At 43.1% G+C, this 24,029-nt stretch overlaps 1 protein-coding gene across 1 annotated transcript in view; it reads right to left on the bottom strand.

Moving 5' to 3' along the window:
- Window positions 1-1,123: 1,123 nt before the first annotated feature.
- Window positions 1,124-24,029, bottom strand: part of Prkce (protein kinase C epsilon) — a 506,608-nt gene continuing 483,702 nt past the window's right edge. The window contains exon 15 of the mRNA XM_042675470.1: window positions 1,124-4,538. Coding sequence (XP_042531404.1) covers window positions 4,392-4,538 — 147 coding nt within the window. The 3' untranslated portion in view covers window positions 1,124-4,391. The remainder of the gene's footprint in view (window positions 4,539-24,029) is intronic.

Raw genomic sequence — 24,029 nt, forward strand, 5'->3', positions numbered from 1 at the left:
CTAGCTCCTCAGGAGGCTGAGATCTGAGGATCTCAGTTTGAAGCCAGCCCAGGCTGGAAAGTCTGTGAGACTCTTATCTCCAACAAATTACCAAAAATTAACAAGTGGAGATGTGGCTCAAGTAGTAGAGTGCTAGCCTTAAGCAAAAGAAGCTCTGTGATAGGGCCTAGGCCCTGAGGTCAAGCCCTAGAACTGGGCAGGGGGGGGAGGAGGGGGAGCGAGTTGGGGCTAGAGGGTATGGCTCAGTGGTAGGGTGCTTTCCTAGCATGTGAGACACGCTGGGTTTGATATCCAGTGCTACAAAAATGAATGAATGATTTTCAGGGCTTCAAAGTTTGACAAGTTAGGGTATCTTCTCACTTTAGGATAACAAATAGTTAAATCTGCAATAAGTTCTGTAACCCATAATGAAAGGGAGTCTGTGGGTTAACTGAGTTTTCTGATGTAAGTTTCTAATGCAGTGCAAATTTGAGTCTCAAGCTCTTTGGGGCCTGGGATGTAGCTCAGTGGCAGAGCACTTGCCTAGCATGTGTAAAACCCTGGATTTCATCCCCAAACTAAAAAACAAAAGTAAAAGAAACACTGCCCCAGCAACAACCCAACAGTCTTGAGAAGTGTGTGAGGGAGAGAGAAGGGTAGCCTTTCTTGTAGCACCAGACTCCATTTCACTGAGTGGAATGGTGGGAAAAGAAGCCCAGAGTAAGGGAGGAACTGGAAGAGCCTGGAAATCACAAGCATGGTGACAGACCAGATGTTGACTGAGCCAGAGAGATGGGCAGGAAAATAAGCAAAAGCTCCTCCAGCTGATCTACCCACCAGGTCGGCCTGCAAGTGACTCATAGACTTGAAGGAGTGTCTTGGGCCCCACAGATTTGGAGCAGTAAGCCCGAATCTGAGTCCTAAGAAGGATGGAAAAGGCTTTGGTTATAAGGAGGACTGGCCACTGCTTTCTTGGAAAGACAAAAAAGGTAAGCATCTTCTGCTTCTGGGTGGACAAAAGCATTTTCTTCCATGCCCAGGCAGCCAGGGTTTGAGAAGACCTGACATATAAAACACAATATGTTTCACTGATTCTCTTTTGCTATTCATAAAGGAAACAGAAATCCTTATTGGGAATGAGAAGTAAGACTTAAGGTTGTATTTATTAGGTTCTGAAACAATACACATTCACATCCTGTTGAATACAGTACATTTGGCACAATAATGTTTACAATGAAATAACACTAATGAATGGCAAGAGAGTAAAATTACATCCAGAAAGGAAAAAAAGTGTACAAATAAAGCATCACAACACAAAATAAACCTCCTAAAATTGAATACATTTTATATTTAGCCAGAATTATTTTGCACATAATTTAAAAAGAGGTAATTTTTTAGCCTTCTTTTATTTTTTAAAGCAAAATGCATTTTTTTCACCTTTGGAGGAAAAAAATGATGTTTTCACTTTACAAAGTCCATAATTAGAAAACACAGGAGAACAGCTATCCTTCATATGTTTTTGTTTTGTTTTTTTTTGGCTTTTTTTGCACTTCATCTTTTTCTTTGAGAGAGAAAGGCAGTAGAGAGAGGGAGAGAGGGGGGGAGGGGGGGCTAGAAAGATTATGAAGAACTAGTAGAAATGACAGAAATGTAACTGTGTCTGTTTCCCAACTTTTTTCCATGTGTGATGCTATAGCAATGAACCCCAGGGTCTCACATATGCTAGGATCCTAGGTAAGCATTGTACCCCTGAGCCATATCCTCCTTGCCCAAAATCTTGTTGAAAATGAGAGAAACAATGTACACCCAAGGAAAACACAAGCCTTTTTCTACAGATCTCCACTGGCTTTAAATATTTCTATGTAAGAACTTTATCAGCTAGAGGTAGCCCAGCCAGCCAGGCTTTGGGTGCTAAAAGGGAGAGCCAGGCTGGCCAATTGCCTAGAGCTGCAGGTGGAATGTATTGTTTGCCTTCCTGACAAATATGTTAGTTGTCCTAGAGGAAGGGCCTAATCCCAGCCACCATGAAAACACCACCTAGTCCTGGAACAAGACCACTTGGGTATGGCAGGTAGATCTGACTTAGTTGTCCAAAGTTCCTAACTTTGAAGAAAGCAGGGGGGTGGGGGTGGGGGGGGAGAGAGAGAGAGAGAGAGAGAGAGAGAGAGAGAGAGAGAGAGAGAGAGAGAGAGAGAGGAAGAGTTGTGCATGATGGGTATATTGTCACGTCTTTCTAAAAAAATGAGATGATGCCACCATGAAGATGTTTCTGTGCTTGTATTCTGCTCCAGAAGATAGTCTGCCCTCAATGCGTCAAGTTACCGAAGAGAAATTAATGTTCATCACTTCACTGGTACGCCAAACACATGGATTGATGCAGCATAATATTTAATATTTGCAATCATCATAAGGACAGATAATAGTTACACCTGAGTTTTTTAAAAATAAAAGCAAAACAGAACTAAATGTCATCATTAGTAACAAAGGCTGTGACCAGCCAGATGCAAATAAGGGACACACTTGCTATGGGCTCAAAATAGTCACTATCTAAGCTTTGAAACCACCATTGAGAACATTCCTTTCTTTCTCCCATCTCTATCAGGGCTAATAGAGCACAGGAGAACTATATGTGAGACTTAATGTAGCTTAATAAATGTTGACATTCTTTAAACCAAAATGAAATAAACAATATAAAGGACTCCCCTCCCCCCCAAAAGAATGAACACACCTAACTCTCGGTAACTTGAATCAATACACTTATAGAGTATTGCACCTGGACATTTTAATAATTACTCTTTCATAGACTAAAGTTTTATAATATGCCTGGACATGCAGCAGATACCTTTATATTCAATGAATGAATTCCACAGGCCTTGCAGCAAACACTATATACAAAAAAAAAAATCTCAAATGTACAAAAGGCAAAAAGCTTCATTAGTGCCACTTCGCCACTCACAAGTATATATATAGTTAGGGGTAGCTGGGAAATCCACGTGCAATAGCTGGAATGGATTCCATTCCCTGCTAGATCAATTCAATAAAATAGGTAATCAAATGACCTCTGGGAAACATATACACAAAGCCACAGAGAATCCTTGGAAATCAAAGAATATAACACTGTTAGCATAGCTACAGGAGGTAAGATCACATCAATTAAATAGTGTCCACATGAGTTGCTATCGCATATCACACAGAAATTAAACTCTGGGCACATCTTGTTACCTTGTCAAGGTTTCAAACCAATCGCTCTTCAGTCTCTTGACACTTCTGCCTAACCCATGTTGAGTTTTAGTCCTCTTGTTCCAAAACCAGATTCATAGTTAACTTTACATGTTTAATGTCTAAAGAACACAACACAGTAGTACTACCATTTTGTAGAAGTGCACAAAAAATACAACACAATGCTGCAGAAAATAAATAGCATTTATGCTGGGAATTTAGGATGAAACTGGAAGGAGAATTTGGGAGCTAAGTTTTGCTAGGATCTCAGGGTATTGGTCATGGCTGTGGTGGTTTTTGTGTCAAGGTAGAACTTTAATAATGATGAGCATTCCTTGCCTTCTTTTCTCTTGATTAACATAGCTCCCATGTGTAACTAAAGCTTTGACAGCATAGACCCTGAATGACTGGATTCTCACTGTACATTAGCCCTTTAATATATACCTGTATTCATGTTGAAATTGCTATGGTGCCAATTAGAAAGCAAATTTGGTAACTCATTTTTCAAATGTTAACAGAGTTCAAAATCAAATTTTTCTCCCACAAAGAATGATTTCTTCCATGAGATGCAAATGTGTAAGACTTTGGCATGCTCAAAAGCTAAAACCAAAGCAGCAAGAATGTGCCATTCACAAGCACACTGACACAGCTAGCCAGTCTGTTGCATCTCTTAGGCTCATTCCATCCAAGGCACACCTCAAAGTACCTGTCCTCATGTGGAAGAAGTCTTCGTTCTTCTTCTGGGAAGAAGGGCAGGGGTGCTAGCCCAGGGACAGGACGGATGAGAAGCAAGAGGTGTCAGGATTCTATATCCACTGGCACAGCCAAAAGTCTTCTTGTTGGATTAGTTTTTTTTTTCTTTGTGGTTAAAGAACTGAAGTTGCTTCATAGCCAAGAGCCCCAAGAGTAGGACCAGGCTTGTGGATGGACAGTCCAAACACGGCAGTGTGCACAGCTACCTGCTGACCCAACTTGAGTCTATGTTTTTGATGAGGCAAGACCCAAGAGTGCCTTCTAGTCACCAGGAAGGTAGGGGAAGTGGTGGTCTGGGGTAAGGGAATGCAATAAATAGAGTGGAATGGGACTGGGGCTCCAGGGAGGAGGAGGAGTTCAAGACCTTCTGAGCCTCTGTAACACAGGATCTTCACAGCAACCCCCTTGCAGCATCAGCGAAGTCCACCTGGAGTGGCTTCTCAGGGCATCAGGTCCTCACCAAAGTAGGAGAAGCCTTTGAATTCTTCCTGGTTGATCTGCTTCACAATCGCTTCATCCACAAGTGTGAGCACTGGCTCTTCCCGGGTAAAGTCTTGGTCAAAGTTATTGACATCTCTTTTGGTTTTCTGTGGGGAGGAAGAGAAAGCACTGAATCAAGGCTGACCTCCCTCCTGGGGGCCCCTCATAGGGAGTAGGCATCAAGGTGACCAGCCTCTCACCAAAGTGGGCCTCTAGCTACTTGGGAGCAGACACAAGGCTGTTCCAATGAGGTAACGATGGATGGCCCCAGGTCTGGGAGGTGACAGAGGAGGAAAGGAAGAATGAGTTTAAGGTGAGGAGGAAGAAGGGGTGTGTGGGTATGATGGAAAAGCAGGGAAGTGGGATTCCCATAGGCTGTGCGTGTGTGTAAGTGTAGGTGTGCACATGTGTGTATCTGGGGAGAGTGAAACACACAGCTTCTAATTCACACTCGTATCGCCTCTGCCCTAACTGTTGAGCTGCACCAATACCTTCTTCCCTGTGACCAGGGCACAAACTTGAATCTGCTACCCACTGTTCCCAGTATTCTTTCATCACTAGAGGGAGACTCCACAACTGTGACACATCTACAACATAGGTGAGGATGAAGATGGGCTGAGGACTGAATCATCTTCTGGGGAGCCTACCCTGATCCCCACCTGCTCTCTGCATGACCTTATTATGTGCTCCTATGGATTTTGCTATTATTACACCCAGCACTTATTCTGACAAGTCAGTCTTGCTGTGATGTGATAATACTTCTGTTTGGACCATATATTTCTTGTTTTATTCAACCTTGGGTTTCCAGTAGTTTGCACAAGGCAGTTAGTAAATATATGTCAAAAGAAGTGAGCAAACCTATTGCTCATCCCCCAGCGGAGAAGGATTCACACGTTGTTGGATGCCAAATGGAATTGTGTGGTTTACAGTGACTGGGTTTGTAGAACAGCAATCAAGCAACCCACATACAAATCCTAGTTTCTAGAAGTGTAAGTAATGCTCTCTGCATTTAGGCTGAGTTGGGAAAACACTCTTCTTGTCTAAGACACAATGCACAGAGAAGTAAGTGCTTGGTTAAGACTGAAGAACAGGCCGCACTTGTGTTAGGAGAGATGGAAGGAGGGCACCTTGCAGGGAGAAAGACAGGACAAAGATGGAACACAAAAGATGTCTGCACAGGACAGTGCATTTGCCAAACTGCCTGGGGCAGTGTCCAGCATGGGGATGCTGGGAGGTGAGGCTGCAGTCCAACTGCTGAAACCGTCAATGCCCATGGCCCCTCAGCACAAAGCCACATGGCAGGAAGGTTGGAGGCACTCCAGCAGTGCCTTTTCAGATACCGATTCATTGCACTACCTAGGATTAGTGACCTGGATGATTTTATGGAAAGGTTGTTATTATTTATAGGAAAAACAATTTTAGTACATAAATGGTGTTAACAGGTAGTCCATGAACCAAAAGCAGCTTTGAGACAAAGTTGTATTTTTCTATTCTGTTGTTGGACAGTTGCTATGCACACGAGCAAATTAAAATCTCTAAGAAGTAGCTAGTATTCTTTAAACTTGACATAAAATGTTTCCCCCCTGAATAGCTTAAGAACAACCTCTCCTCAGAGCAAAGATATGCAGAAAATAGTTTGGGAGGCACTGCTTGAGGGTTTCCAAAGCACCTTAATCTTCATTCCCTCATTTGATCCTCGGAACAGGAAGGCATTGGATCCTGATTTTACAGTTGAGTAAATTGGCTCAAAGAGCCAATTCGATGGCTTGGCCAGAGTCACCTGACTAAGAAAGAGCAGAGCCAGAATTCAAATCCAGGTCTCAGCATGATGCCTCCTATGGTATGAGTGGACTGGAAATAAGGACACTGGAGAAATGGGATGAGATATACAAACAAGGGTCAAAGTCAAGCAAGACAGATTTAGGAAAAGCCATCAGGCTAAAATAAAGCCAGAAAGACCTGGCGTAATGGTCTAAACATAGTTTGAGAGCTTTGTGGATCAGAGAGAGAGAGAGAGAGAGAGAGACAGAGACAGAGAGACAGAGACAGACAGAGACAGAGAGACAGAGAGAGAGAGACAGAGAAAGAGAAGGAGAAGGAAGCTTGGGTTGGGAAGCAGGCAGGGGTTCTGTTTTCACAGGGCGTGGATTGAGGAGAATCATGGGTGGCACACAACAGGGATGAGCTATTATTTCCAATCTCCTCAGTACTGTCAGGCCTGCGTGGTGTCCTCTCTCTGGGTCTGCATCGCATAATTCAGGTCTCAGAGAGCATGGAAGGAGGTCAGAAGGGAGGCAGAAAACCAAGGGATTTCCAGTCATAGGACTTGTAGCTGCAGAATGTTGGTGTTGCTCCTTGAAATGGGAAGCTCAGGTGTGGCTTGGTAGTCGCTGCCAGAAAGGCTGACCCTGGGCAGGACTAGTTGTTCTCCAGGATGTAAAGCGCCAGAGGAAAAGGGAGGCCCAGGCTGAGAGCCACTTCAGAGAGGAACAACAAAACAAAGCCTCTCCCCACCACCATGCATGTTAGCTACGGGAGGGTGCGGGCTGGGGAAAAGGGTGTGGTGACACCTTTTTTATTTTTATTTTTTGACAATGCTAGGGGTTGAAGTCAGGGCCTTTTGCTTGCTAGGCAGGTGCTATATACTTGAGCCACATCTCTGGGCTCTTTTTTAAACTTTTTTTTTTTTTCAAGGTAGGGCCTCACTTTATGTCTGGGTAGGCCTGGGTTTTCTGCCTTTCTACTTGTGATTCCTTGGTGTTACTGGGGATGACAAATGCAGGCCAATGCTCCCCAGCCAGATGCCCCCTCTCCAATAGCTGGGATAAAAGATGTACACTGTAGTTCCGAGTCATTAGTTGAGATGGGCTCTCATGAACTTTTATGCTTGAGTTGGCTTCTAATCACAATCTCCTGATCTCTGTTTTCCCAGCAGCTAGGATGATAGGCCTAATACCTGTCTGGTAACACTTAATCTCTGTTGAAGGATGGAGCGGGTCAAGGAGCTGAAGAATGAGGAGGACTATGTAATATGGGTCTACTGTGTTCAGTGAAGACAGCCTAGATGGAGGGGCTGAAGGGGTGATGGCAAGAATTTGGGACGCACCAGAGCATCATTCCAAAGAGCAACCAAAAGACATCCAGTAGGTCTGAAGCACAACTGTGTTGGGGATCAAACTCAGGGCTTCAGGCACACTAGGCAAGCACTCTACCACTGAGCTACATCTCCAATCCAGGCAGTTACTAATTTCCAATTGAAATAGCCAACATCTCCATAGGGCCACACTCCTGACTATTCACATCAGAGGCTTAGAAAGTTTGTTCCCTATCACTGACACATCGGCAGCATAGCATCCCCTAATTTGGAAAGAACTGAAATTATATCCTTATTCTCTGACTTTACTTCTCAAAATGCCTTGCCTTCCCTCTTGAAGCAACCTGGAGCCTTGACACCTAGGTTCTGAGGAGGACATTCTAGGGATACAGTGTATCCTGGTCCTCAGTTGGTCACATACTTCCCCCAATGCCCAAACAGCCTCTTGGCTGCATTGCCAGTCTGAGAGATGACACTGGATATGGGAAACACCATTCTGACTGCATAGCTTCCCTCCTCCATGAAGTTGTTTTCCATCACCTTTGGGCCTCACTCAGGGAAGGCTGCAGAGAGGAGGAGTTAGGTAATTGGCTGAACTCTCATCCTGGTACTGCCTACTACTCCTCACCTCCACTTATATGACACAGATGTTAACCTCTGTAACACATGGTCACAAGTGAGGCCCTATCCTCAACGAAAAGCCCCATGAGAATAGGGAGCTGGTAACTGAGTTCTTGCTCAGTTCCCAATCTTAGTGCTGCGTACGGTGGAAACACATCATGTGCCTGCTGGGTGTGGTACCCAGCACCGTTCATGTGATTGATGTGCCCACTGAGGAGCTTCTGGCACCAGCTTATGAGATACCTTATATGAATCTGTATGCCTCCAGATTCTGAATTCATATGGAGCCAGGGCCTGCCTGAATGTGCTAGTGCTTCTTCCCAGTGATTGTTCTCTTCTGTGGCATGCTTGGGAGCATGTCCTGAATATTTGTACTCACTCACTTCGGAGGCTTTTAGATCACATCCCTGTCTACTCCCCCAGCTTCAGCTCCCCCGGACCCGTGAAGCACAAGGCATTCCATGCTCATGGATTTTCTCCTCCCTTCAGATTTTGCACAGGTGAGCCTCTCCCAGGTGTCTTCTCTCCTCCTTGCCTTCTGCCCCACATCCCTTTTCCTCCTGGAGTATAGATTCTCTTCCTTCAGGGAAGAGTGTTTTGAACCACCATCTCTCCTAACTTCACATACCCAGTTCCTCTTTCACCTGACTTGTCAGCCTCATGCAAGTGGAGACCTGATGGAATTCACCATTCCATTCCTACCCTCTAGCACAATGCCCAGCATGGACGGACACTCCCAGCTATCTGCTAGAAGGAAGGGATGCACCTCACTTGTTGTTGCTTAATCTAGAGCCAGCAATGTGACCAGGGTTCAGGGCCACTGGCTGCTATCCTGCCAGAGGGGTTTGTCATTTGGAGAATTTGAGGTAGGAGTAGGGAGGGGCTGACTCTGACTCATGAAGAGTTTAGAGTTAGATAGCGTAGACCAGCACTGTGCCCTAGGGGCCCTGCAAAACAGGAGATTTCAGCCTAATTAATGGGCTCTCTCTTTCCAGTGCTTGGGGGCACAGGGTTCTCTAATTACTGATACAATATAGGAACAAGAGCAGTTACAACCAAGGTTTGGGAGAATTCCATCAAGATAGATGTGTTTAGGGACTTGGTGGGTATGTCTTTGATTCTCATGGATGATATTAGGAAAGAATGTTCTATTGCTCCTGGCATCCCTTCAGAAATAAGGTCTTACATTTGAGGGCTCTGAGCCTGATATGGTAGATGGGGGTGGGCATGCTTTTGAGATGTCTGCAGTGGGGGGAAAGGGACACAGGAAAACACTTTCAAACTCCCCCCATCCCCCCACCAAGAGTGTATCCCAGAAGCAGAGGCCCCAGGCCTGCCTTATCCATCATGCCTGGCGGCTCCACAGAGGCTGTGTTAGACATCAGCGTTGAGATGGGCAGAAGCACATGCTTGTTTGCTGTCTGGCTGGTGTGATTCTCCTCCAGCCCTCTACGCAACCACAAACACGAGCTCTCAGAGCCAGTGGTGTTTGCTCTTGAATGCTATCTGATTTCCAGATCATCGTGACTGTGTTGTGATGGCTGTGTCATAGGGCTGGCTTTCATGTGACTGTCTTGCTGGTCCCTGGCATCCTTTTCCTTTCTGGTTGTTATGAATGATGGCAAAGACACAGAAAGCCAAATGTGCCCAAGTTGGGTTCTATGCCTCATAGGTATGGCTGAAAGTGTATGTGTGTGGGGGAACGGGTAGGGGCGGACATGCCAGCTTCCAAAATGCCAGCTTCCCCCAGGCCTTTTGAAGGTTTCCATGATACAAGGCTCCTCTTACCTTACCTTCCTCCTAGTTCCATGGCATTGCCTGGTCCCTGAATTTGGCCCTTCAGATTCCCTTCCTTTCCCTTTCTTCTTTTCTCTATTCTTCTTCTTCTCTCTCTCTCTCTCTTTTTTTTTTTTTTTGTCAGTTGTAGGGCCTGAATTCTGGGCCTGGGCACTGTCCCTCAGCTCTTCAGCTCAAGGCTAGCACCCTACCACTCACTGAAGCCACAGCGCCACTTCTGGCTTTTTCTGCTTATGTGGTGTTAAGGAACTACACTCTCAATTCTTTTCTTTCCCTCCCTCCCTCCCTCCCTCCCACCCTCCCTCCCTCCCTCTCTCCTTCCTTCCTCCCTTCCTTCCTTGATCTCTTTATGTAGCATAGCTTGGCCTCAAACTCATGATCCTACTGTTTCAACTTACAGATTGCTGGGAATATAGCTACATGTGAGTTCTAATATCTCATGTGACCATACGCAGCTCCCTTATATCTCCTGTACATCAAATTCCCCTCTCCTAGTCCTTGAGGTATTCACCACTAAGCAGGCAGAGCAGATACTTCATGTTCATTTGCTTGAAATTACATTATTTCAGTCACCAAATCCCTCCTAGTTTTAAAATGCCACTATTCTTATCTAAGCGCTATTTTTCACTTTCATATATATTCTAAAAGAAAATGCAAGAATGTAAAGTAGTAGAGTGAGTACTGAACATTTCCTGAAACTTTATTTACACACCAACTTATGTTCTCTGTATTCACAGATTCTAATCAATAGATTGTATGTGCATATGTTTATAGGCATGGTGAGTGAAGTAAATGGAAAAACAAATTATTACTGCCTAGGGCCTAGCAAAAATGAGGTTTAGAAGAGAATTTAAAATTAACATAATCCTCTATCCCTTCTCTCTCTATACAATTTCCTTTATGAAGAATTGTTCATACTTCCAGATTTCTTCATGGAGAACAGGGTAAAACATACAGAATTTATCCAGTACTGTGCTGCTCATGGGGTTTTTCACAGCACCTAACTTTCATGAGTCCTTTGAGTGCCCTTTCATCTTTTGCATCCATCTTCTTCTTGAGCTGACTGCTCAATTCTGGACTCTTGGGCCTGTACAATGCCAAGTGCAGTGGTGTTACCAGCTACTTGATTGAAACCCTAAATCAAATGGATATTAAGATAAGATCAATGCCTTATCACTTGAGTGGCTGAGATAAAGCAAGGATGCTATCTTAGTTTAACCACGCTATCGGTTGGATTGTGTTGCCTTAAAAAGATAAATGAGGATCTAAACCCTACTACCTTAGAATGTAACCAAATGTGGAAGGAAATAAGGTCTCTCAGATATGATCACATTAAGACGAGACCATTCCATTAGGGTGGGCCCCACTGCCATGTGACTGGGATCCTTACAAGAGGAGAAAATTGGACCCTGAGATAGACTGGCTTCCCAGGATTAGTGTCAAGGTACTATTTAAGCCAATCAACAAAATTATAACATTGCTCTTCCATACCACTCTTGTACTGTGAAAACTGGGAACAGCATTATTGTCTGTATTCCTCATGATTCTTAGTTTTCAACAACAGAAACTGATTCTGGACAAGTTAAACAGAAAAGAAATTTGTTGACCCAACACTGGGAGAATGCCAGATGAAGAATGGAGTTAGGCTTTACCAACCAAGGCACATTCCAGGTTACCAGCAGCTGAAAGAATTAAGTATGGCACTGCTGACATCATCATCTCTGACTTCCAGTCCCCAGAACAAATTCCTTTTGCTATAAGACATCCATGTTGTGGTACTTGCTGACAGCAGTCCTAAGAAACTAATGTTGTTTTTCTCAAATTAATTATTTTGTTTTCAATTCAAAAGTAATCCTTTACACGTAGTCTTGGCTTTTAACTTTGGCACAAATTTCTAGCCTGTGAAAAATCACCATAAAGAATGATTTTGTAATTAATCTCTCAGCTACCTATTTAGGAAGTAGTCATGACACATAGACTCCACTTTCAGACTGCTCTAAAACTCAGGAAAACTCCAAAATACTGCACACATGTTATTTTAAATCCCATCTGTCTTATCTGCTACCTCCTCCAGCTTTTTTGTCATTTGACAAATGGATGGTATGGTTATCTCTAAAAATATTGTTGGGGACAAGACTGGCCATAGCACTTTGTGAGTTGTGGCTAATCACACTGAACTTCAAGCAGCCTATCTTGTTTATAAGGTTGTGATTATAAACTGGTTTAACTGGTTGTCTGGAGGAAAATACAAATTTCTTCCTGAAGTTCTCTGCTAGCTATAAAATTACTTGTCCCCAAAGTAATTACCCCCTAAACATCCACAAATTCATGGTAACTTCTAGATATTCACTTTAGTATTATCCCTTTCGACATTATCCCAAGTCTACCTTTTCCATCTTTCTTTTTTTTTTTTTTGGTCGGACATGGGGGCTGAACTCTGGGCCCGGGCACTGTCCCTCAGCTCTTTAACTCAAGGGTAGTGCTCTACCACTGGAGCCACAGCTCCACTTCTGGCTTTTTTCTGCTTATGTGGTGCTGAGGAATTGAACTCAGGACCTCATGCATGCAAGGCAAGCACTCTACCACTGAGCCAACTTCCCAGCCCTTTTCCATCTTTCTAAATGTTGGGAAATGATTTGTCTGTCTCTAATCATTTGGCTTTAATGTTCTATTTTGTCATGTCCCTATAGTTACTGCACAGTAACCATTTGTACCAATGAAACTGCTGTCATATCCAAATTACCAATACTGTAGTAGACATGTCAGATTCTTTAGCAACCAGTGCCTAGAGCAGCTGCTCTCAATCTCAGGAACACAGGGGGATTACCTGGGGGTGGCACTGCAAGTAGCTATCATACTGATGCTGCTTCCTCCCCAGAGAGCCTATGTAATTGCTTTGAGATCTGGTCTGGGCATGAACTATTCTTAGAACCCCTCAGATAAACTTTAATTAAATGTAATTAATTAATTTATCTCTTTTTTATTCTAAATCCCTTTAAGTGGGTTTTTACCCTAATTACTGTATTTCAAAGATATTTCTCTTTTGGAGGGGAAATTGAAGGGAAAATAAAAACCTTGGGTTTGTCTATTTATCTATCTATCATGTGTGTGTGTGTGTGTGTGTGTGTGTGTGTGTGTGTATGTGTATGTGTGTGTGTGTGTGTTGCTAGAGATTGAACCCAGGGTCTTGACATGATGAGGAAATGCTCTACAATTGACTATGTCCACAGCCCTTTGTCATATATACATATTTTAAACTCAAGGTTTACAAGAAAGCCTGGCTGTGTATCCAAAAACAAACACACTTGAGCCTTGTCCAAGAATTAGGGAGCTGGAATGTCTGGAGCTCCAGGCTTCTGCAATTTTTTTAAAGCTCTGTAATTGAGATATCTGGCCTGGTTGAATATATGTAAAGAAGCAGTGGATCTCTTTATTTTTCTTATCAGTTTCAAAAAGCCATTGTTAATGTCTGTCTAAATTATTCTGGATTTAACTTCCTTTTATGCTATGCAATGGCATTATTTTTCAGTTCTGTTCCTTCCATAGTTTATATTGATCTTTATAAAACTCGGACATCTGCGAACTCACTGGTAAATCACATTGGTTTTTGTAAATACCATCATCTAAGAGGAAGTATAGCTTAGTGACTTAGCATTCATTTCCACAGCCCAGCCACTTGCATTTCCTTCCTTTTATGTGATCTTATTCCCTCATCCATAAGACAGAAATATTAGTAGTCCTCTCCATATAGTTGTTATAAGAATTCAATGAAATAATACACTGAAGTGGTGAGAGCAGATGGCTTAGAGCAAATGTAACTTGTTAACATGTTTTCCTCCTCAATACCATAGGATTGAAGCAATCAGCACTGTCTTTGAGATAGATACTTGTAAGAAGTTTCTACTAGTTCACAGAATAACCTGGGTAACCCGTGTGCTTTCATCCACCAGGTGCTGCACTAAATCTAGGACTAAATCTAGTGGTCAAACCTGTGACCACTCAAAAGAACGTTTGTTTTTTTTCCCACTGACATGACATTCATGGTATGGATTTTGTATTTCCTAATGGACAATATTTAACTTTCTGGAATAACGCAAGATAAGAAAAAGAAAATGAAGGAACAGAAGAAGAGGGATTTGACTTAGAGCACCGCTGACTGATGGCAAAATATCCCCTTTCTATGATGGGTATGTGTGTGCCTGGCACAATTGTGTTAGGAGCCTGGTGGTCCACCAGGAGAGCACAGTCAGAGGAGCTAGGGATATATATCTCTCCTCTGGTACTGTGCTGCCTGTCAAGAGCATAGACCCAGATCTTCTGACCTTCTAAGAAATTCCAGTTTCCTGACTTTTCACGTCAAATCTCCTGGTTGTCAAATATTGTCAATTCATCTTCTTTTTCTTTAAAAAAATCCACCTACCTGAACAGGTTGCATTATCCTTGTGACCTCTATTTAGCAAAGTCACTTCCATGTTGGGGCAAAAGAAATGAAGACTCATTTACCTTGTAAGCTCACAGCAACTAAAAATGGAAAGGACAGGGTTCTGGTGGCTAGTCTGCAAAGATTATATATATGCATATATACATATACATATATACATATGCATATATACATATATATGCATGCATGTATATATATATATACATATACATACATATATATGCATATGTATATGTACATATGCATATATATCACATTTTCTTTATCCATTCATCTACTGAAGGGCACCTGGGTTGATTCTATATCTAAACTATGGTAAATAATGCTACAATAAACATGGTTGTGCTGGTGGCATTAGTGTGGGCTGGTTAGTGGTCGTTTGTATAAATACCCAGGAAGGGGATTGTTGGGTCATAGGGAAGCTCTATGTTTAATCTTTTGAGGAACCTCCATAGTGCTTTCCAGAGTGGCTGAACAAGTTTACATTCCAACCAAGAGTGTAGTAGAGTTCCCTTTTGGCCACATCCCTGCCAGCATCTATTATTATTCATTTTCTTGATAATGGCCATTCTCACTTGGTAGTTATAAAAACAGCTTGGTACTGGCACATGAACAGCCCTGAGGATCGATGGAATAGAATTCAAGACTCAGAAATGAACCTACAGACTTATAGCCACATAATCTTTTGATAAGGGAGAAAAAAAATCACAGGATGGCAGAAAGCCTCTTCAACAAAGGTTGCTGGCAGAATTGACTCTATATGTACAGAAAACTGAAGTTAGATCCTTATATATCACTCTGCACCAGAATCAATTCCAAATCAATCAAGAACCTCAATGTAAGACAAGATACTCTGAAAATAGTACAGGAAGGGATAGGGGAAACACTAGGCCTCCTTGGCACAGGTTGAAACTTCCTAAGTAAAGATCCAGAAACACAACAAATCAGAGAAAGTTTGGATAAATGGGATATCATCAAACTAAAGAAGTTTCTGCATGGCAAAGGGCATAGCTAGCAAGATAAATAGAAAGCCCATAGAATGGGAGAAGATCTTCACTAGCTATACAACAGACAAGTACCTCATATCCAAAATATACTTGGGCTGGGAAGGTGGCTCAGTGGTAGAGTGCTTGCCTTGCATGCCAGAGGCCCTGGGTTTGATTCCTCAGCACTACATAAGCAAAAAGAAAAAAGCCGGAAGTGGCGCTGTGGCTCAAGTGGTAGAGCACTAGCCTTGAGCTGAAGAGCTGAGGGATAGCGCCTAGGCCCAGAGTTCAGGCCCCATGACCAGACCACCCCCCCAAAAAAAACCCAAAATATACTTAAATCTGAAAAAAATTAAGCTCCCTAAAACCAATCATCGGGCTAAAGACTTAAAGAGAGGCCTCTCTGATGAAGAAATAAGAATGGCCAATAGACACATGAAGAAACAGTCAACATCTCTGGCCATAAAAGAAATGCACCAATATATTTGTTAAATGGACCAAATTCTCTCAGTTCCCCCAGACCGCCAGGCCTTCTGAACAACTAACTACAACTTAATTCTGTCAACTCAGCTGTTGAATAGAATTCAACCATGTCCCTTCTCCCCCTCCGGCCTGTTATTGTTTACTAATGTAGAAATACACATATACATATACATATGAAATACATTTCACATATATGAAATACAGCAGTGTATCATTTGCATTTACACAATGCATGTATCATGTACAGGTATATATATACACAAATAGACATGGACACATATGTGTAATGTGTGTATATACATGTATGTATAGATGTATAGATTTTTCAAATTCCGTTGGAAGATTCACTTTGGAAGAGATAAGAAAAACAGATTCAGTTTCTAGTTGTTAGCTAATATCTCCCCTCTCTCCTATCCCCAGCCACATTTCAGCCATGGAGGCAATTCCACCCATTACAATGGGAACTCGCTGTGTTCCACAGACCAGCTGTCAAGGATCTCCATCATGGGGTATGGGGCAGGCTGTGACCAAATGCTGCTCTTTCAACTGAACTTCAGGGCAACTCACTGAAAGTTTGGTTGGAAGACAGTGTGGGGTTGGAAGGCTCCAGAAGGAAAGGAGGACTCTGCTACAACTCCCTGGTGGTGGCTCCTACTCCCATTAAAAAGAAGGAAATGTGATCTTCACTTCCTATTGGTTAGATGAGGAGCTTTTGAGATGATTTTCAAAGCTCCTTCTACCTTTATCTTTGATGGGTCAATCATTTCTAGTAAAACTGAAGCATCTCATGCACCCGTTCTTAACTTGAGGTCCTATCCCTTCTAGCAAGGGTTGGCAAGTATGTCTGTGTCAGGCCAGAGCATAAACATTTTAGGCTTTGTAAGTCATGTGGTTTCCATCACAAGCATAACACTCTGCCCTTATGACAACCAGTAACACATACATCATGTAAGGAAAGGGCCCTGGCTGGACTCCAGTGAAAGTAGAATTTCATATCATCTTCACATGTCATGAAATATCCTTTAATGTTTAAAGACTGTACAAAGAGGGGCTGGGAAGGTGGCTCAGTGGTAGAGCGCTTGCCTTGCATGCATGAGGCCCTGGGTTCGATTCCTCAGCGCCACATAAGCAGAAAAAAAAAGCCAGAAGTGGTGCTGCATTAGCCTTGAGCTGAAGAGCTGAGGGACAGTGCCCAGGCCCAGAGTTCAGGCCTCACGACCGGACCCCCCTCCCCCCCAAAAAAAAAGACTGTTCAAAGATAGGTAGTGGCTGGATTTAGTTAGAGTTTGCTGGTTCCTGTTCCACAGGAGGAGGTTTAAGGTATATCCATACTAGGTGTGATGCACACATCTGGCTTTTCCTGGAGAGTTTACTGCATCATATTCACAAAAAGTAGAAAACTCTACCAACTGGGTTAAGAATCACTGATTTAGGGCTAGAGTTCCAGCTCAATAGTGGAGTGCTTGTCTAACATCCAAGGCCCTGGGTTCTAGAACTATTGATTTAAAGATTTCCTCTTACTTTCTCTGGTATATCTACTCTCTCTGAAGAATCCTCACAGAAGAGAAAACCCTGAGAAGTTTTCCCAGGATCTGAAATGTCTCCTGTTTGCTTAAGGTCTTCAGACCACAGAAAGCCACCTCTCTTCCCAGCATAGGGCATCTCCTCAGGCCCCACCATTATACGATGCATAGTTGAGAGGCTGATGTGTCTCCACATGAAAACGATGGGGGAACATCCCCCTTATATACACTGTGTGTCTGAGGCTCTCTCTAAAGGGATCTTTTAAGTGCAGGTATAACCAATTGTCTGAAAGGACAGGGACCCCTTTCTCTCATTTTTCTTATGGAAGAAGACTTCTTGAACAGGTGTTAAGGCAGGGCTCATTCCTGCTTCCTCAAACTTTCCTAGGCCTACATGAGCACACTTTGGCTTGAACCACTTGATTGGAAAATCTGGTAATGAAAATGTAAAGCATATGCTATCCCCTTAAGAGCTACTTGGGACCTCATGATCATCGTGAATCTATGTTGTCCATTTGGTGCACATAGATGTCATTCAATCTGGAATTCATGAATGGCCTAGAGGCATCTCTAGGCTTCTCTTGAATTTCAGCTCCCTGGCAAGGCAAGTAGCAGATGGTATGAGGCAGGTCTGCTGCTATTTCTTACACTGGTAATGTCCAGCCCAGCCTTGCAAGCTTCCCTTCCTTTGAGAGTCCCTTCCCTTCCTTTCCCTTCAGAGTCTCCCTGCAACCCAGAGAGCAGCAGGCTTTCTCTCTATAGGTGAGCAGAACTGAGGGCAGGGGCTGCGTTCATTCCCCTCTCCAGGGTTGCAGCTAAGCCATGAAACCTGACACAGAAGACAAGCTGTTGATGCTCTTTCTGGGTATCCATCTCTAAAGCCATCTTTTCCTGTTCTATATCTATACTTTCCTTCCTCCCTGCCCTGGGCTTCTCCTTTCTGGCACTTCTTAAAACTAGGACTAAATAATAGTTCAGCCAGTGACTGTCTTCTCTGCCAGCCTCGCATTCTATGTGGGCATCAGCCTTATGTTTTCACTCAGCACTGTGCCTGGAAGCATCTGTCTCTTCTTGTGAAAAGAAGTAATGAAGTTCATAGCTGGAGACTTGGCCAGGTGCTGGCGCTGTACGGTGTCTTAGACATCTGGTTTGTGGAGCCTATAAAGGGAGGTGGATGCCACAACATCCCTGTTGTGGTTATGTTTGTTTTTAATTTAATTTATTGTAAAGCTAATGTACAGAGGGGTTACAAGTACATATGTAAGGTAATGAGTACATTTCTTGTCTAACAATGTTACCCCTTCCTCATTTTTTCCCACTCTCCATCCTCCCCTCCATCCCCCACACCCCCACCAAGTTGTAAAGTTCATTTCCAAGTAAGTATCACTGTTGTACTGGTTCACCCTTTGTCCTTTATCTCACCATTTTGTTATTCCCTTTCCTTTCCCCAAATCAGATAAACGTATATACAAGGCACAGGGTACTAAAATAAAAAACAGCGACAAGGGGATAAAACAAAGGAGAAAAAGAAAGAAAAAAGAAATAGCTGCAAATAGCACAAAAAACCTCGTTCCCATATCATTGAGTTTACTTCAATTAGCATCATTTTATACATTCATCTATTCATAGCTATTGTGATCCTCTGCTAGGAATATCTTAGACATAATAATTATTACAAATGAGAGAAACCATGGAGTCTATGTTTCTTTGGGTCTGGCTTACTTCACTTAGTATGGTTTTTTCCCATCTTTTCATTTCCTTATAAATGGGATGATGGCATTCTTTCTAATGGAAGCATATAATTCCATTGCGTATATATACCTCATTTTCTTGATCTGTTCATCTATTGAGGGGCATCTGGGTTGGTTCTATTTCTTAGCTATGGTAAATAATGCTGCAATGAACATGGTTGTGCTGGTAGCTTAAGTGTGGTCTTGTTTGCAGTCATTTGGGTAAATGCCAAGGAGTGGGATTGCTGGATCAGAGGGGAGCTCTATATTTAGTTTTTTGAGGAACTTCCATGCTGCTTTCTAGAGAGGTTGAACCAGTTTACATTCCCGTTTATCCAGCCTTTCTTTGATTTGTTGTGTTTCTGGATCTTTATTTCAGAAGTTTCAACCTGTCTTGGTGATGTTAAACAGCTTGCCAAGGTGCCAGTCAGATGTGAGTCAGGACTGGTGTTCAGCTTTGTTCTGACCTGGAGGCTGTGTTCCCCAGCATGTGCTGTCTGCCTTCCATGGTGAATTGTTGTGAGACATCGATTGGCCATATGAACACAGGAATGAAGCACACTGCCCAGTACAAGCTACCATGCAATGGTTTCTGTCAGTAGTGTGTTACGTGTTGCTGAGTTAAAAATAAACAGTTGAATGTATTCCATACAACTCACAGTGCATAAGCCCACAAAGCCTATTAAGCGTTTGAGGCCATTTCTTGCATATCAAGGGTATAGTAGGGGCTTCACCCTTAGGTGAGGTATTATGATCAATGGTAAGAAATACATTTCATATATATCCTAATGTATATCATCTCCCATCATCACTCCTAAAGAGTCAACAAGTTACGCTTTACCTGTATCATATGCATGCCCTCCACTCTAATATTCTATTATAGTTTTCTATTTTATCTTATCCTATTCTTCATTTTAGGTTTTTTTCTGCACCTGACCTTGGTGTCACTAAACCAATTTGATAACCCTTTACTGGGTGGACCCTGACATAGGGCTGTAGGATACAGATGGTCTAGGTGCTGAACCTGTCTATCCATGATGTATGTTTGGGTATCCATGGAAGAAACTGAGCCAGTACCCTGTCTGCCATGTCTTCCCTGGGGCCTGGATTTGCTGAGCTGGGCCCTGATGTGAGATGGTAGTACAAATGGTGGCAAGACCCAAGGCTAGTAAGGCACCAGGAGTTACCTGAACTGTGGCAGACCTGATCTCTTGCTGCAGCTAATTGTGGAAACCATTTTCATTTATCAGTTTAGCAAAGCAGTGTTATGGCTAACAGCTGTTGAGATTTAGCTCTTCCAAGGATATTTTTGGTACCCAAAAGGGAAGCTCTCCAGTCTGCTGCTGGAAAAGACAACGTTTCTCCACTTGCCAATGTCCCCCTTTGCCTTATTTATGAAAATGTTCTAGATAGAGATTAGTTCTCTTGGCCTAGAGTTTATTATTGTGCTGCCTGCTGGCCTTGAAACAGGAACTGTAAACATTGAAATATGTGCTTCTCGCGTCAAGATAAGGTCACTCAATTTCTCTCACCATTCAATGATCATTTTAAGTTTCCTAATGCAGAAGCTATTCACCCCAAATTTCCACACATGACTAGAATGGATCTTCAATGATAACAGAGTTTAGAGCTTGTTCTGGAAGAGAATCTCTAGACAAATCCAGAGATCTCTGAGCTCTCTGGAATTTATTCATTCACCCACAAGTAGAGAATAAATAAACACCTAGTATGTGGTAGGAAGGTTTCTAAGTGCTGGTGATACAACCTTGAACAAAGTAGGTGAAAGAAACTCTATCCCTTCATAGATAAACAAAACAGTGCTAATTGTTGACCTTGGGTGACAAGCCATGGGCGCACATGAGACCACTCTTTCTACTTTAGTATTTGCTTGAAATTTTCCATAATAAAAACTGAAAAATAAGACTCATATCTCAAAAGTATGATGTTGAAACACACACACACACACACACACACACACACACACACACACACACACACACACACACACACACACACCCCATAGAATTTGGCTCCATTGATATGAAACTCTAGGAAGAAAACCCCCAAACAAGGGTTGCTTGGGGCTAATGGTACCAGAAAATGTTTGAGGAGGATGAGTATGTTCTTTGTATTCAGTGAGTAGTTAGATACATGGGTAGATGCATTTTTAAAATTCATAAAAATGTATATTTATTTATTTTTGTCGGTTGTGGGACTTGAACTCTGGCCTGGGCTCTGTCCCTGCGCTCTTTAGCTCAAGGCAAGTGCTCTACCACTTGAGCCACAGTGCCACTTCTGGTTTTCTAGTGGTTTATTGGAGATAAGAGTTTCATGGACTTTCCTGCCCGGTCGGCTTTGAACCGTGATCCTCAGATCTCAGCCTCCTGAACAACTAGGCTTATAGGCATGAGCCATCGGTGCCTGGCTAAACATGTATACTTTAAATAGGTATATTATAGTTGATGTAAAGTTAATTTCAATAAAATTGACTTACAGACCTCATAAGTCCCTGTCCTCATAGACCCTGTCTACCCAGAAGGCTGGAAGGGCCTTGTGATTCCTAAGTCCTCATTTATGGTTGAGCTCCAGCTAATTGCTCAGGATGGTTGTAGCAGTAACACCAAGAACACAGCACACACAGCACTGACCAGTGTTCTCGCCTCACCTCGGCTGCTTTGTGTTAGAGAGATGGGTTTTTAATTCTAGAGTCTCATATTTTGGGCTGGCTATATTTGGGATCATCTGTTAGAATGCCAGCATGTCAGGTACCTGTGCCGTGCCTTCCCAAGAAGACTACCCAAGTCCTGTGGCTGCCAAACCCTATCAGAGGTACTAGTTAAAGGCTAGGGACAGGTCTGCTTTTATTTTCTAGGTTGTCTTCATTGATAAGCCTACAGTGAAAGGCTTGTCTTTCTCTCTACTTAGGGCGAGTTTGTTTTGTACTTCACCTGTCTATCCATTCTCAAGTCTCTTTCATATCCAGCAAGGCTCACATGTCAGAAATGTCCATTGACATCAAGCTCTATGCTCTAAGAAAATCTCTTTCAAGGTGGAATAGGTCCTAGAAAGGAGTAGCCAGGAAAACATGGTTGGAAGCTGGCCTGTATGCCCTTAGCTTAGGCCTTCTCACTTTGAAGAGACAGAGGCTCATGTGAATCCTTAGTAAACCTCCATCAACCTAATATAGATTTGTCAAATCCCAGAATTCTGAAGTAGTACTTGAATGATAAGTTTAGTGTGAGTCCTGTTATTTGCATCCTTATTCTCAACACAAACAAGAAAAAAGTAAACAGGATGCCAGTACCTCTGAATACAAAAACCGTTTGCTAGGGCATTTTTCCTCCCACAACCAATGCGCCTTTGGAGATTCAAGGCCTAATTTTGAGAGTTAATGCTGGAAGGAGAACCCTGTCAGTACGTGAAATATCCAGAGCAAATTTGGACTTGAGGCTTAATGGTGCAACACTGAGCTCCTCCTTCGTAAGGTTTGAGGTTCCTTCTGATTTTACTTTGATGCTCATGAGCCAACCTTTTCCTATGTCTCCATATTCCTGGCTACTGTACTATCCTTTGCCCTTTCTGCAGAGATGGTCAGAGATGTAGCAATGTAGCCCCACCTGAATAGCATCTTCTGCAAGACTAATCCGGAAACTACTAAGACTCTAGCTCCCAGCCTGTTCTGCCTGACAAAGTCCTCGTCTTCATGCTATCTCTTACCCTCTGTCTTGCAACCTTGCGAGGCAAGGCTCAAAACGCCTCTCCCTCACAGCACTGTGTTAAAAAAAATGTCCTGCGCTTTTACCATATTGCCAGCAATTCCCTAAGTGTTCACATTAGAGTCTTCTCCTGCCTGTAAACTTCTCCAGGTGGTACTGTTAAGTAAGGGATTCCTGCCTTCATCAACCATCCTCGCCAGGGCTACAGAGAAGGCACCAGGTACAGCTCATTGAATCCCTGTCAATGAGAAGTGGTCTGAAGTCGGTGTTCCTTTCTTCCTAACCCTTCCCAGCTCTCTCCAAGATGCTGGCGCTGATTTCTCCAGGTCCCCTCCCTACCATGTATAGCTTTGCAAGTCCTCCCATGTTCTCAGCACGCTGCCTGTGTTACTTCAAGAGCTGGTGAGCCGGAAGGAAATCACTAAACACCACTTTGATGAACATGAAGGTATATCCCAACCTAACGGCTCTCAAGTCAGAAAGGAAAACTCAGGAGACAGAGAAAAAGAAAACTTCTGCTTATAGAAATGCCCAACCAAGCCCAGGCTAGAAGTTTCCCTAGGGTGTATGTAGAGATTGGGGCCTACCAATAAACTGGCTGCTCCCCCACACTGAACCACAGAAATACTTCTGAAATTAGGATTTCCAGATGACAAACTCTCCTGTGAAAAGTCCAGTGTGCTCCAGCATGGCTGTTTGGCTTAAGAGACATCTGGGAGCCTGCTGCACTGGAAGGATGGCCCATTGGTGACAGCTACGATTTCAAAGCTGGAGCACTTAGGGCTGCACAGCCTACTGAGAATAAAGGCAACGGTAGGAAAGGTGATAAGCAAGTTCACAGAATGAAAGAGGGTGACGTACTGTGGGGAAACTTGGGGCTCTACCTCAGGGGGCAAGAAGGTTGGGGAATCCTAGCCTTTGGGCAAATCACCCTTTCATAGATCCTCCCTTTTCTCAGTATTCCATCAGCTCAGACCAGTGGCTGAGAAATAAGTCTCTGCTGGCTCTCCACCAACTTCTGAATCATGTTCCTTCCCAGCCTTCAGATGCATTTCTGCATTCCAATGGCTACTACCTGACTGCATGTGCCCTCTTCATCTTATCTGAACACTTGGCCCCTTAACTCCTCAGTAGCAGGAATATTGCCCAGGCCAGCCCTGCTCAGCCTGAGACTCCTGGAGGGCTTCCTCTCTACCTCAAGTACTCT

The sequence above is a fragment of the Dipodomys spectabilis genome, unplaced genomic scaffold (genome assembly GCF_019054845.1).
Source record: "Dipodomys spectabilis isolate Male_0828 unplaced genomic scaffold, ASM1905484v1 ptg000026l, whole genome shotgun sequence".
Lineage (NCBI taxonomy): Eukaryota > Metazoa > Chordata > Mammalia > Rodentia > Heteromyidae > Dipodomys > Dipodomys spectabilis.